At 61.9% G+C, this 11,564-nt stretch overlaps 2 protein-coding genes across 5 annotated transcripts in view; one reads left to right on the top strand and one right to left on the bottom strand.

Moving 5' to 3' along the window:
* Positions 1 to 6,851, bottom strand: part of CHCHD5 (coiled-coil-helix-coiled-coil-helix domain containing 5) — a 24,258-nt gene extending 17,407 nt beyond the window's left edge. For 2 of the 4 annotated variants that reach the window (XM_073654136.1, XM_073654135.1), the window contains exons 1-2: positions 6,764 to 6,851; positions 5,985 to 6,074 (exon numbers count right to left, since the gene is read on the bottom strand). In XM_073654136.1, coding sequence (XP_073510237.1) covers positions 5,985 to 5,986 — 2 coding nt within the window. In that variant the 5' untranslated portion in view covers positions 5,987 to 6,074; positions 6,764 to 6,851. The other 2 variants (XM_073654134.1, XM_073654133.1) reach the window with 2 other exon arrangements.
* ATP13A1 (ATPase 13A1) overlaps positions 6,465 to 11,564 on the top strand; it is a 46,383-nt gene continuing 41,283 nt past the window's right edge. Inside the window, exons 1-4 of the mRNA XM_073654132.1 lie at positions 6,465 to 6,818; positions 9,955 to 10,044; positions 10,576 to 10,766; positions 10,847 to 10,919. Of these exons, the coding sequence (XP_073510233.1) occupies positions 6,540 to 6,818; positions 9,955 to 10,044; positions 10,576 to 10,766; positions 10,847 to 10,919 (633 nt within the window). The 5' untranslated portion in view covers positions 6,465 to 6,539. The remainder of the gene's footprint in view (positions 6,819 to 9,954; positions 10,045 to 10,575; positions 10,767 to 10,846; positions 10,920 to 11,564) is intronic.

Below are 11,564 nucleotides of genomic sequence, written 5' to 3'. Positions count from 1 at the left end.
GGCACGTCTGCACGGGTCATACACGCAGGGGGAGAGCGGCACCGTCTGCACGGGTCATACAGCCAGGGGGAGAGCGGCACCGTCTGCACGGGTCATACACGCAGGGGGAGAGCGGCACCGTCTGCACGGGTCATACACGCAGGGGAGAGCGGCACCGTCTGCACGGGTCCATACACGCAGGGGGGAGCGGCACCGTCTGCACGGGTCATACACGCAGGGGGAGAGCGGCACCGTCTGCACGGGTCATACACGCAGGGGAGAGCGGCACCGTCTGCACGGGTGCATACACGGAGGGGGAGAGCGGCACCGTCTGCACGGGTCATACACGCAGGGGGAGAGCGGCACCGTCTGCACGGGTCATACACGCAGGGGGGGAGCGGCACCGCTGCACGGGTCATACACGCAGGGGGAGAGCGGCACCGTCTGCACGGGTCATACACGCAGGGGGAGAGCGGCACCGTCTGCCACGGGTCATACACGCAGGGGAGAGCGGCACCGTCAGCACGGGTCATACACGCAGGGGAGAGCGGCACCCTGTCTGCACGGGTCATACACGCAGGGAGAGCGGCACCGTCTGCACGGGTCATACACGCAGGGGAGAGCGGCACCGTCTGCACGGGTCATCCACGCAGGGGGAGAGCGGCACCGTCTGCACGGTCATACACGCAGGGGAGAGCGGCACCGTCTGCACGGGTCATACACGCAGGGGGAGAGCGGCACCGTCTGCACGGGTCATACACGCAGGGGGAGAGCGGCACCGTCTGCACGGGTCATACACGCAGGGGGAGAGCGGCACCGTCTGCACGGTCATACACGCAGGGGGAGAGCGGCACCGTCTGCACGGGTCATACACGGCAGGGGGGGGGCACGTCTGACGGGTCTACACTACAGCAGGGAGAGCGGCACCGTCTGCACGGGCATACACGCAGGGGGAGAGCGGCACCGTCTGCACGGGTCATACACGCAGGGGGAGAGCGGCACCGTCTGCACGGGTCATACACGCAGGGGAGAGCGGCACCGTCTGCACGGGTCATACACGCAGGGGGAGAGCGGCACCGTCTGCACGGGTCATACACGCAGGGGAGAGCGGCACCGTCTGCACGGGTCATACACGCAGGGGGAGAGCGGCACCGTCTGCACGGGTCATACACGCAGGGGAGAGCGGCACCGTCTGCACGGGTCATACACGCAGGGGGAGAGCGGCACCGTCTGCACGGGTCATACACGCAGGGGAGAGCGGCACCGTCTGCACGGGTCATACACGCAGGGGGAGAGCGGCACCGTCTGCACGGGTCATACACGCAGGGGGAGAGCGGCACCGTCTGCACGGGTCATACACGCAGGGGAGAGCGGCACCGTCTGCACGGGTCATACACGCAGGGGGAGAGCGGCACCGTCTGCACGGGTCATACACGCAGGGGAGAGCGGCACCGTCTGCACGGGTCATACACGCAGGGGGAGAGCGGCACCGTCTGCACGGGTCATACACGCAGGGGGAGAGCGCACCGTCTGCACGGGTCATACACGCAGGGGGAGAGCGGCACCGTCTGCACGGGTCATACACGCAGGGGGAGAGCGGCACCGTCTGCACGGGTCATACACGCAGGGGGAGAGCGGCACCGTCTGCACGGGTCATACACGAGGGGGAGAGCGGCACCGTCTGCACGGGTCATACACGCAGGGGAGAGCGGCACCGTCTGCACGGGTCATACACGCAGGGGAGAGCGGCACCGTCTGCACGGGTCATACACGCAGGGGGAGAGCGGCACCGTCTGCACGGGTCATACACGCAGGGGGAGAGCGGCACCGTCTGCACGGGTCATACACGCAGGGGAGAGCGGCACCGTCTGCACGGGTCATACACGCAGGGGGAGAGCGGCACCGTCTGCACGGGTCATACACGCAGGGGAGAGCGGCACCGTCTGCACGGGTCATACACGCAGGGGGAGAGCGGGACCGTCTGCACGGGTCATACACGCAGGGGAGAGCGGCACCGTCTGCACGGGTCATACACGCAGGGGGAGAGCGGCACCGTCTGCACGGGTCATACACGCAGGGGGAGAGCGGCACCGTCTGCACGGGTCATACACGCAGGGGGAGAGCGGCACCGTCTGCACGGGTCATACACGCAGGGGGAGAGCGGCACCGTCTGCACGGGTCATACACGCAGGGGGAGAGCGGCACCGTCTGCAACGGGTCATACACGCAGGGGAGAGCGGCACCGTCTGCACGGGTCATACACGCAGGGGGAGAGCGGCACCGTCTGCACGGGTCATACACGCAGGGGGAGAGCGGCACCGTCTGCACGGGTCATACACGCAGGGGGAGAGCGGCACCGTCTGCACGGGTCATACACGCAGGGGGAGAGCGGCACCGTCTGCACGGGTCATACACGCAGGGGGAGAGCGGCACCGTCTGCACGGGTCATACACGCAGGGGGAGAGCGGCACCGTCTGCACGGGTCATACACGCAGGGGGAGAGCGGCACCGTCTGCACGGGTCATACACGCAGGGGGAGAGCGGCACCGTCTGCACGGGTCATACACGCAGGGGGAGAGCGGCACCGTCTGCACGGGTCATACACGCAGGGGAGAGAGCGGCCCGTCTGCAGGGTCATACACGCAGGGGGAGGAGCGGCACCGTCTGCACGGGTCATACACGCAGGGGAGAGCGGCACCGTCCTGCACGGGTCATACACGGCAGGGGGAGAGCGGCACCGTCTGCACGGGTCATACACGCAGGGGGAGAGCGGCACCGTCTGCACGGGTCATACACGCAGGGGGAGAGCGGCACCGTCTGCACGGGTCATACACGCAGGGGGAGAGCGGCACCGTCTGCACGGGTCATACACGCAGGGGGAGAGCGGCACCGTCTGCAGGTCATACACGCAGGGGGAGAGCGGCACCGTCTGCACGGGTCATACACGCAGGGGGAGAGCGGCACCGTCTGCACGGGTCATACACGCAGGGGGAGAGCGGCACCGTCTGCCACGGGTCATACACGCAGGGGGAGAGCGGCACCGTCTGCACGGGTCATACACGCAGGGGGAGAGCGGCACCGTCTGCACGGGTCATACACGCAGGGGGAGAGCGGCACCGTCTGCACGGGTCATACACGCAGGGGGAGAGCGGCACCGTCTGCACGGGTCATACACGCAGGGGGAGAGCGGCACCGTCTGCAGGGTCATACACGCAGGGGGAGAGCGGCACCGTCTGCACGGGTCATACACGCAGGGGAGAGCGGCACCGTCTGCACGGGTCATACACGCAGGGGAGAGCGGCACCGTCTGCACGGGTCATACACGCAGGGGGAGAGCGGCACCGTCTGCACGGTCATACACGCAGGGGGAGAGCGGCACCGTCTGCACGGGTCATACACGCAGGGGGAGAGCGGCACCGTCTGCACGGGTCATACACGCAGGGGGAGAGCGGCACCGTCTGCACGGGTCATACACGCAGGGAGAGCGGCACCGTCTGCCCACGGGTCATACACGCAGGGGGAGAGCGGCACCGTCTGCACGGGTCATACACGCAGGGGGAGAGCGGCACCGTCTGCACGGGTCATACACGCAGGGGGAGAGCGGCACCGTCTGCACGGGTCATACACGCAGGGGGAGAGCGGCACCGTCTGCACGGGTCATACACGCAGGGGGAGAGCGGCACCGTCTGCACGGGTCATACACGCAGGGGGAGAGCGGCACCGTCTGCACGGGGTCATACACGCAGGGGGAGAGCGGCACCGTCTGCACGGGTCATACACGCAGGGGGAGAGCGGCACCGTCTGCACGGGTCATACACGCAGGGGGAGAGCGGCACCGTCTGCACGGGTCATACACGCAGGGGGAGAGCGGCACCGTCTGCACGGGTCATACACGCAGGGGAGAGCGGCACCGTCTGCACGGGTCATACACGCAGGGGGAGAGCGGCACCGTCTGCACGGGTCATACACGCAGGGGAGAGCGGCACCGTCTGCACGGGTCATACACGCAGGGGAGAGCGGCACCGTCTGCACGGTCATACACGCAGGGGGAGAGCGGCACCGTCTGCACGGGTCATACACGCAGGGGGAGAGCGGCACCGTCTGCACGGGTCATACACGCAGGGGGAGAGCGGCACCGTCTGCACGGGTCATACACGCAGGGGAGAGCGGCACCGTCTGCACGGGTCATACACGCAGGGGAGAGCGGCACCGTCTGCCCGGGTCATACACGCAGGGGGAGAGCGGCACCGTCTGCACGGGTCATACACGCAGGGGAGAGCGGCACCGTCTGCACGGGTCATACACGCAGGGGGAGAGCGGCACCGTCTGCACGGGTCATACACGCAGGGGAGAGCGGCACCGTCTGCACGGGTCATACACGCAGGGGGAGAGCGGCACCGTCTGCAGGGTCATACACGCAGGGGGAGAGCGGCACCGTCTGCACGGGTCATACACTCAGGGGGAGAGCGGCACCGTCTGCACGGGTCATACACGCAGGGGGAGAGCGGCACCGTCTGCACTGGTCATACACGCAGGGGGAGAGCGGCACCGTCTGCACGGGTCATACACGCAGGGGGAGAGCGGCACCGTCTGCACGGGTCATACACGCAGGGGGAGAGCGGCACCGTCTGCACGGGTCATACACGCAGGGGGAGAGCGGCACCGTCTGCACGGGTCATACACGCAGGGGGAGAGCGGCACCGTCTGCACGGGTCATTCACGCAGGGGAGAGCGGCACCGTCTGCACGGGTCATACACGCAGGGGGAGAGCCGGCACCGTCTGCACGGGTCATACACGCAGGGGGAGAGCCGGCACCGTCTGCACGGGTCATACACGCAGGGGGAGAGCCGCACCGTCTGCACGGGTCATACACGCAGGGGGAGAGCGCACCGTCTGCACGGGTCATACACGCAGGGGGGAGAGCGGCACCGTCTGCACGGGTCATACACGCAGGGGGAGAGCGGCACCGTCTGCACGGTCATACACGCAGGGGAGAGCGGCACCGTCTGCACGGGTCATACACGCAGGGGGAGAGCCGGCACCGTCTGCACGGGTCATACACGCAGGGGGAGAGCCGCACCGTCTGCACGGTCATACACGCAGGGGGAGAGCCGCACCGTCTGCACGGGTCATACACGCAGGGGGAGAGCCGCACCGTCTGCACGGGTCATACACGCAGGGGGAGAGCGGCACCGTCTGCACGGGTCATACACGCAGGGGAGAGCCGGCACCGTCTGCACGGGTCATACACGCAGGGGGAGAGCCGCACCGTCTGCACGGGTCATACACGCAGGGGGAGAGCCGCACCGTCTGCACGGGTCATACATGCAGGGGGAGAGCCGCACCGTCTGCACGGGTCATACATGCAGCGGGGAGAGCCGCACCGTCTGCACGGGTCATACATGCAGGGGGAGAGCCGCACCGTCTGCACGGGTCATACATGCAGGGGGAGAGCGGCACCGTCTGCACGGGTCATACATGCAGGGGGAGAGCCAGTCCACGCACCGTCTGCACGGGTCATACATGCAGGGGGAGATCCGCACCGTCTGCACGGGTCATACATGCAGGGGGAGATCCGCACCGTCTGCACGGGTCATACATGCAGGGGGAGATCCGCACCGTCTGCACGGGTCATACATGCAGGGGGAGAGCGGCACCGTCTGCACGGGTCATACATGCAGGGGGAGAGCGGCACCGTCTGCACGGGTCATACATGCAGGGGGAGAGCCGCACCGTCTGCACGGGTCATACATGCAGGGGGAGAGCCGCACCGTCTGCACGGGTCATACATGCAGGGGGAGAGCGGCACCGTCTGCACGGGTCATATATACAGGGGGAGAGCCGCTCCGTCTGCACGGGTCATACATGCAGGGGGGAGAGCCGCACCGTCTGCACGGGTCATATATACAGGGGGAGAGCCGCTCCGTCTGCACGGGTCATACATGCAGGGGGAGAGCCGCACCGTCTGCACGGGTCATATATACAGGGGGAGAGCCGCACTTACATGATCCTTCTGCCTCCGGTCACCCTGAAGATCCCACATGGTCCTGCTCCACTTCCAGGTTGGGGGAGGCGAGGCCTGTGATTGGTCGCCCTGGAACAGAGAGGAGAATGATTGGTCGGGCTGTTGAGTCTGTTAACTATTACACTGCTGTAATATAGGAAAAAGAAAACCACAGTGCATTGTATGTACTTGTCTGGGAGTTGTAGTCCTACAGAGCAGCCTATAGGTACACGCTTGGACTTGTAGTCCTACAGAGCAGCCTATAGGTACACGCTGGGACTTGTAGTCCTACAGAGCAGCCTATAGGTACACGCTGGGACTTGTAGTCCTACAGAGCAGCCTATAGGTACACGCTGGGACTTGTAGTTCTACGGGACACCAGTGAATAAAGCTGAGGTTTCTGGATCACACGCAGACGACCTGTGACGTCACTCTTCCTGGTTAAGCAGTGATGTCACCCAGATTACCGGAAGCCGTGTTCCGCCGGCGGAAGCGGATGCCGGTGTTGCCAGGGCCAGCGCTGACGCAGGCGGAAGTGTCAGGGGGAAAAAGGGAATGGCGGCGGCGGCTGGTGTCAGCGGTGTACCGGCACAGGACGAGCTGGTCCGCTCGGTCACCCTGTACCGCCGCCGGCCCCGGCTGCTCAGGGGCACCGTGCTGCCCTTCTCCGTGCTGTACCCGGCCTGGCTGTACTTGTGGGTGTCGGTGTACGGGGTGGCGGAGTACCCGGAGGCCGGGCTGATCTGCGCGGCGGCGCTGGGGCTGCTGCACGTCCTCACCGTGCTGTCCGGGCTGTGGTCCGTGCACGCGCACTGCGCGCTCTCCTGCTCGAAGGTCAGTGGAGGGGGCGGGGCACTGACGTCCCCTGGTGTGCTGGGGGGCGCAAAATCAGGACTGGGGGGTGGTCCTGCGTAGTGACGTCACTGCCTAAAGCATTCACCTGTAGCTCACCTCTGACGTCATATTGTCTCTCCAGTTTGTGACCATATGTGACATGTGTTGGATTATTGGGGGTCGTAGTGTGTGAGCTGGGGGCTGTTTTGGTTACAGATCCTTTATACCGTGAAATGAATGTTACACGTATGTGGACCACTGTGTCCTCCGAGTCAGTGGCCCCCCACTGCCCCAGAGCAATGGATGGACAGTTTGGCCGAGGCTGAATGGCCACTTTGGTCACATGACATCAAGAATCCGACTAGTCAGGAGACCGTATGGCGACCCGTCAGGAGAACATATGGTGACCGTAATGGCGACCCGTCAGGAGACCATATGGTGACCGTAATGGCGACCCGTCAGGAGACCATATGGTGACCGTAATGGCGACCCGTCAGGAGACCATATGGTGACCGTAATGGCGACCCGTCAGGAGACCATATGGTGACCGTAATGGCGACCCGTCAGGAGTCCATATGGGGACCGTAATGGCGACCCGTCAGGAGTCCATATGGTGACCGTAATGGCGACCCGTCAGGAGACCATATGGTGACCGTAATGGCGACCCGTCAGGAGACCATATGGTGACCGTAATGGCGACCCGTCAGGAGACCATATGGTGACCGTAATGGCGACCCGTCAGGAGACCATATGGTGACCGTAATGGCGACCCGTCAGGAGTCCATATGGGGACCGTAATGGCGAGCCGTCAGGAGTCCATATGGGGACCGTAATGGCGAGCCGTCAGGAGTCCATATGGGGACCGTAATGGCGAGCCGTCAGGAGTCCATATGGGGACCGTAATGGCGAGCCGTCAGGAGTCCATATGGGGACCGTAATGGCGACCCGTCAGGAGTCCATATGGGGACCGTAATGGCGACCCGTCAGGAGTCCATATGGGGACCGTAATGGCGACCCGTCAGGAGTACATATGGGGACCGTAATGGCGACCCGTCAGGAGTCCATATGGGGACCGTAATGGCGACCCGTCAGGAGTCCATATGGGGACCTTAATGGCGACCCGTCAGGAGTCCATATGGGAACCCGTCAGAAGTCCATATGGGGACCGTAATGGCGACCCGTCAGGAGTCCATATGGGGACCGTAATGGCGACCCGTCAGGAGTCCATATGGGGACCGTAATGGCGACCCGTCAGGAGTCCATATGGGGACCGTAATGGCGACCCGTCAGGAGTCCATATGGGGACCGTAATGGCGACCCGTCAGGAGTCCATATGGGGACCTTAATGGCGACCCGTCAGGAGTCCATATGGGAACCCGTCAGGAGTCCATATGGGGACCGTAATGGCGACCCGTCAGGAGACCATATGGTGACCGTAATGGCGATCCGTCAGGAGACCATATGGTGACCGTAATGGAGACCATATGGTGACCGTAATGGCGACCCGTCAGGAGACCATATGGTGACCTTAATGGCGACCCGTCAGGAGACCATTTGGTGACCGTAATGGCGACCCGTCAGGAGACCATTTGGTGACCGTAATGGCGACCCGTCAGGAGACCATATAGTGACCGTAATGGCGACCCGTCAGGAGACCATATGGTGACCGTAATGGCGACCCGTCAGGAGACCATATGGTGACCGTAATGGCGACCCGTCAGGAGTCCATATGGGGACCGTAATGGAGACCATATGGTGACCCTAATGGCGACCCGTCAGGAGACCATATGGTGACCTTAATGGCGACCCGTCAGGAGACCATATGGGGACCGTAATGGCGACCCGTCAGGAGTCCATATGGGGACCGTAATGGCGACCCGTCAGGAGTCCATATGGGGACCGTAATGGCGACCCGTCAGGAGTCCATATGGGGACCGTAATGGCGACCCGTCAGGAGTCCATATGGGGACCGTAATGGCGACCCGTCAGGAGTCCATATGGGGACCGTAATGGCGACCCGTCAGGAGTCCATATGGGGACCGTAATGGCGACCCGTCAGGAGACCATATGGGGACCGTAATGGCGACCCGTCAGGAGACCATATGGGGACCGTAATGGCGACCCGTCAGGAGACCATATGGGGACCGTAATGGCGACCCGTCAGGAGACCATATGGGGACCGTAATGGCGACCCGTCAGTAGACCATAATGGTGACCGTATGTCCACGTGTGGACATTACTCCGTGTGGCCATGTAGCCGGAGTAATTGTGTAGCCCTGATATCGCTACTTAGGGTGGAGGACCCTCACAGTCAGCAGTCAGCACCCATGGGAGCAGCTGGTGGCTCTTCATATTTGCAGGACACGGTGACCACTGATATTAGACTCTTACAGGGTCTCAGGAGGCTTTGGATCATATGATGGAAGGTGAGGAACCGGATGTTTGTATGCCACGTACACAGGACAGGTTATGGATGGGGTCAGAGCGCTGTGTGATCACCTGATAGGGGGTCCTGTGTCCCACCTGACTGCACCTGCTGACCAGAGAGGAATTTTCTGACCATGTGAATCCCCCTCTAGGATGTGTATGTGCCACAGCAGACGCCTTGGGATAGGTCGTCTGTATCAGGGGGGCAGGGACCGGCCGCACTCACAGCTGTTTGCAGATCCAGCACAGCGCCGAACACCGTGTAGTGGCCGTTCTCAGGTACTGCTCCTCGGCTCCTATTAAAGTGAACACAATCTGAGCCGCAGTACCTAGGAACATCCACAAGGGCTGCGCTGTGTCTATCCAGTTTCCACAGGACCTGCTAATAGCTGGTCATTGGGGGTGCTAGATGCCGGACCCTCACCGACGTGATTAGGGACTACTCGAAAAGGAGATGTTTGAAAGGGACCTGAGACGGTCGTGTGTCCAGTGCTTTGGTGCAGCCTCCGGGGCGACGTGTGACACTCCTGTAGTTATTATCCATGAAGGTGTTGCCTGGCCTGAGATGTATCTGCTGGTCCTCATAAAACCGGAGCTGCATGACCACGTCTAACCAGTCGGATCACAATCTAACTGGCGGCTCGTGTTGTACGTGCGGATTGTTATTGTGTATGCAAAGCTCACTCTGTCCTTTCACCTCCCCACACAGGACCCAAATCCAAACACCGCCACCTGGGCTAAGGTTGTACCCACACCCAACAATGGATCCGCGGAGCTAGTGCCACTCATTAGAGAAAAGGTGAGGGTGCGAGGATGGGACACGGGAGGTTATTTATAGGTAAACATGGTGCTGTTGTCGTCTTTTATGTGGAGCTGAAACCGGTCCTACCAGAGCTCTGGAGCCGGTCCGCACGGCCGATACCGGGTCCTACCAGAGCTCTGGAGCCGGTCTGCACGGCCGATACCGGGTCCTACCAGAGCTCTGGAGCCGGTCTGCACGGCCGATACCGGGTCCTACCAGAGCTCTGGAGCCGGGCCGCGCGCCTGATACCGGGTCCTACCAGAGCTCTGGAGCCGGGCCGCGCGCCTGATACCGGGTCCTACCAGAGCTCTGGAGCCGGTCCGCACGGCCGATACCAGGTCCTACCAGAGCTCTGGAGCCGGGCCGCACGCCCTATTCCGGCCCGCGCGCCTGATACCGGAGCTCTGGAGCCGGCAGGTCCCCATACACATCAGGTGGTTGGTGGTTTCGGCCCACCTTCAGCTAATGTGTCCAGAGACCCACCTCTATAATGTGTTTTAGTAACGACCTCACTGTCCGGCCCCACAGGGTGAAGATGGACTGGCGACGCTCAGCTTCGAATTCCAAAAAATCAAGTATTCTTACGACTCTGCGGAGAAAAAAGAATTCTTTCCGGTCGTGTTCCCCGTGGAGCGGAAGCTCTCCTATTACCAGGGGGCGAAGGGTTACCTGGAAGAGGCCGACATTAAAGCTGCCGAGAAGACCTACGGCACTAACAAGTACGAGAAGGTCATATCGCACGCAGAGGCCGACACGTCGCTCCTTTGGATCTTATATGTCCTTTTTCTTCTTTTCCCAGGGCTGAAATGGTCGTGCCTGACTTCTTACACCTGTTTAAGGAGAGAGCCATCGCCCCCTTCTTCGTCTTTCAGGTTAGACTTGACTTTTTATAAAGAAACATAGGAAATGATTTAAATATGCCGTATCGTTTTACGTATGCAGCTCCTGTGCGGACCAATGTGTCTCCATAGTTTGACTATAAATGAACGGTTTTACCCCAACTCCTCTTGTCTTCCTCTTACTATCAGCGTCTCTGTGCTCCTCTTACTATCAGCGTCTCTGTGCTCCTCTTACTATCAGCGTCTCTGTGCTCCTCTTACTATCAGCGTCTCTGTGCTCCTCTTACTATCAGCGTCTCTGTGCTCCTCTTACTATCAGCGTCTCTGTGCTCCTCTTACTATCAGCGTCTCTGTGCTCCTCTTACTATCAGCGTCTCTGTGCTCCTCTTACTATCAGCGTCATGTGCTCCTCTTACTATCAGCGTCTCTGTGCTCCTCTTACTATCAGCGTCTCTGTGCTGATTTTTTGTGCTTTACCTGTTTTTTTGGGGTTTTTTTTTTTTATTCTTCCATCGACATAGACATACTAGGGCTTGTTTTTCTGCGGGATGAGTGGCGGTTTTGAAAGATTCTCTTTTTCCCTCTATGGCCCACGGGGAAGCACTCGAAGCGGCGATTATGACATTTCAATGCCACCATCTGTAATTGACAGTGGCAGTTAATTAAACAGCAGTGATC

Source organism: Phyllobates terribilis, unplaced genomic scaffold (genome assembly GCF_046119375.1).
Source record: "Phyllobates terribilis strain yellow unplaced genomic scaffold, ASM4611937v1 Scaffold_11__3_contigs__length_659146591, whole genome shotgun sequence".
Lineage (NCBI taxonomy): Eukaryota > Metazoa > Chordata > Amphibia > Anura > Dendrobatidae > Phyllobates > Phyllobates terribilis.
Note: the sequence above shows the minus strand (reverse complement) of the source record. Positions and strands in the feature narration are given on the sequence as shown.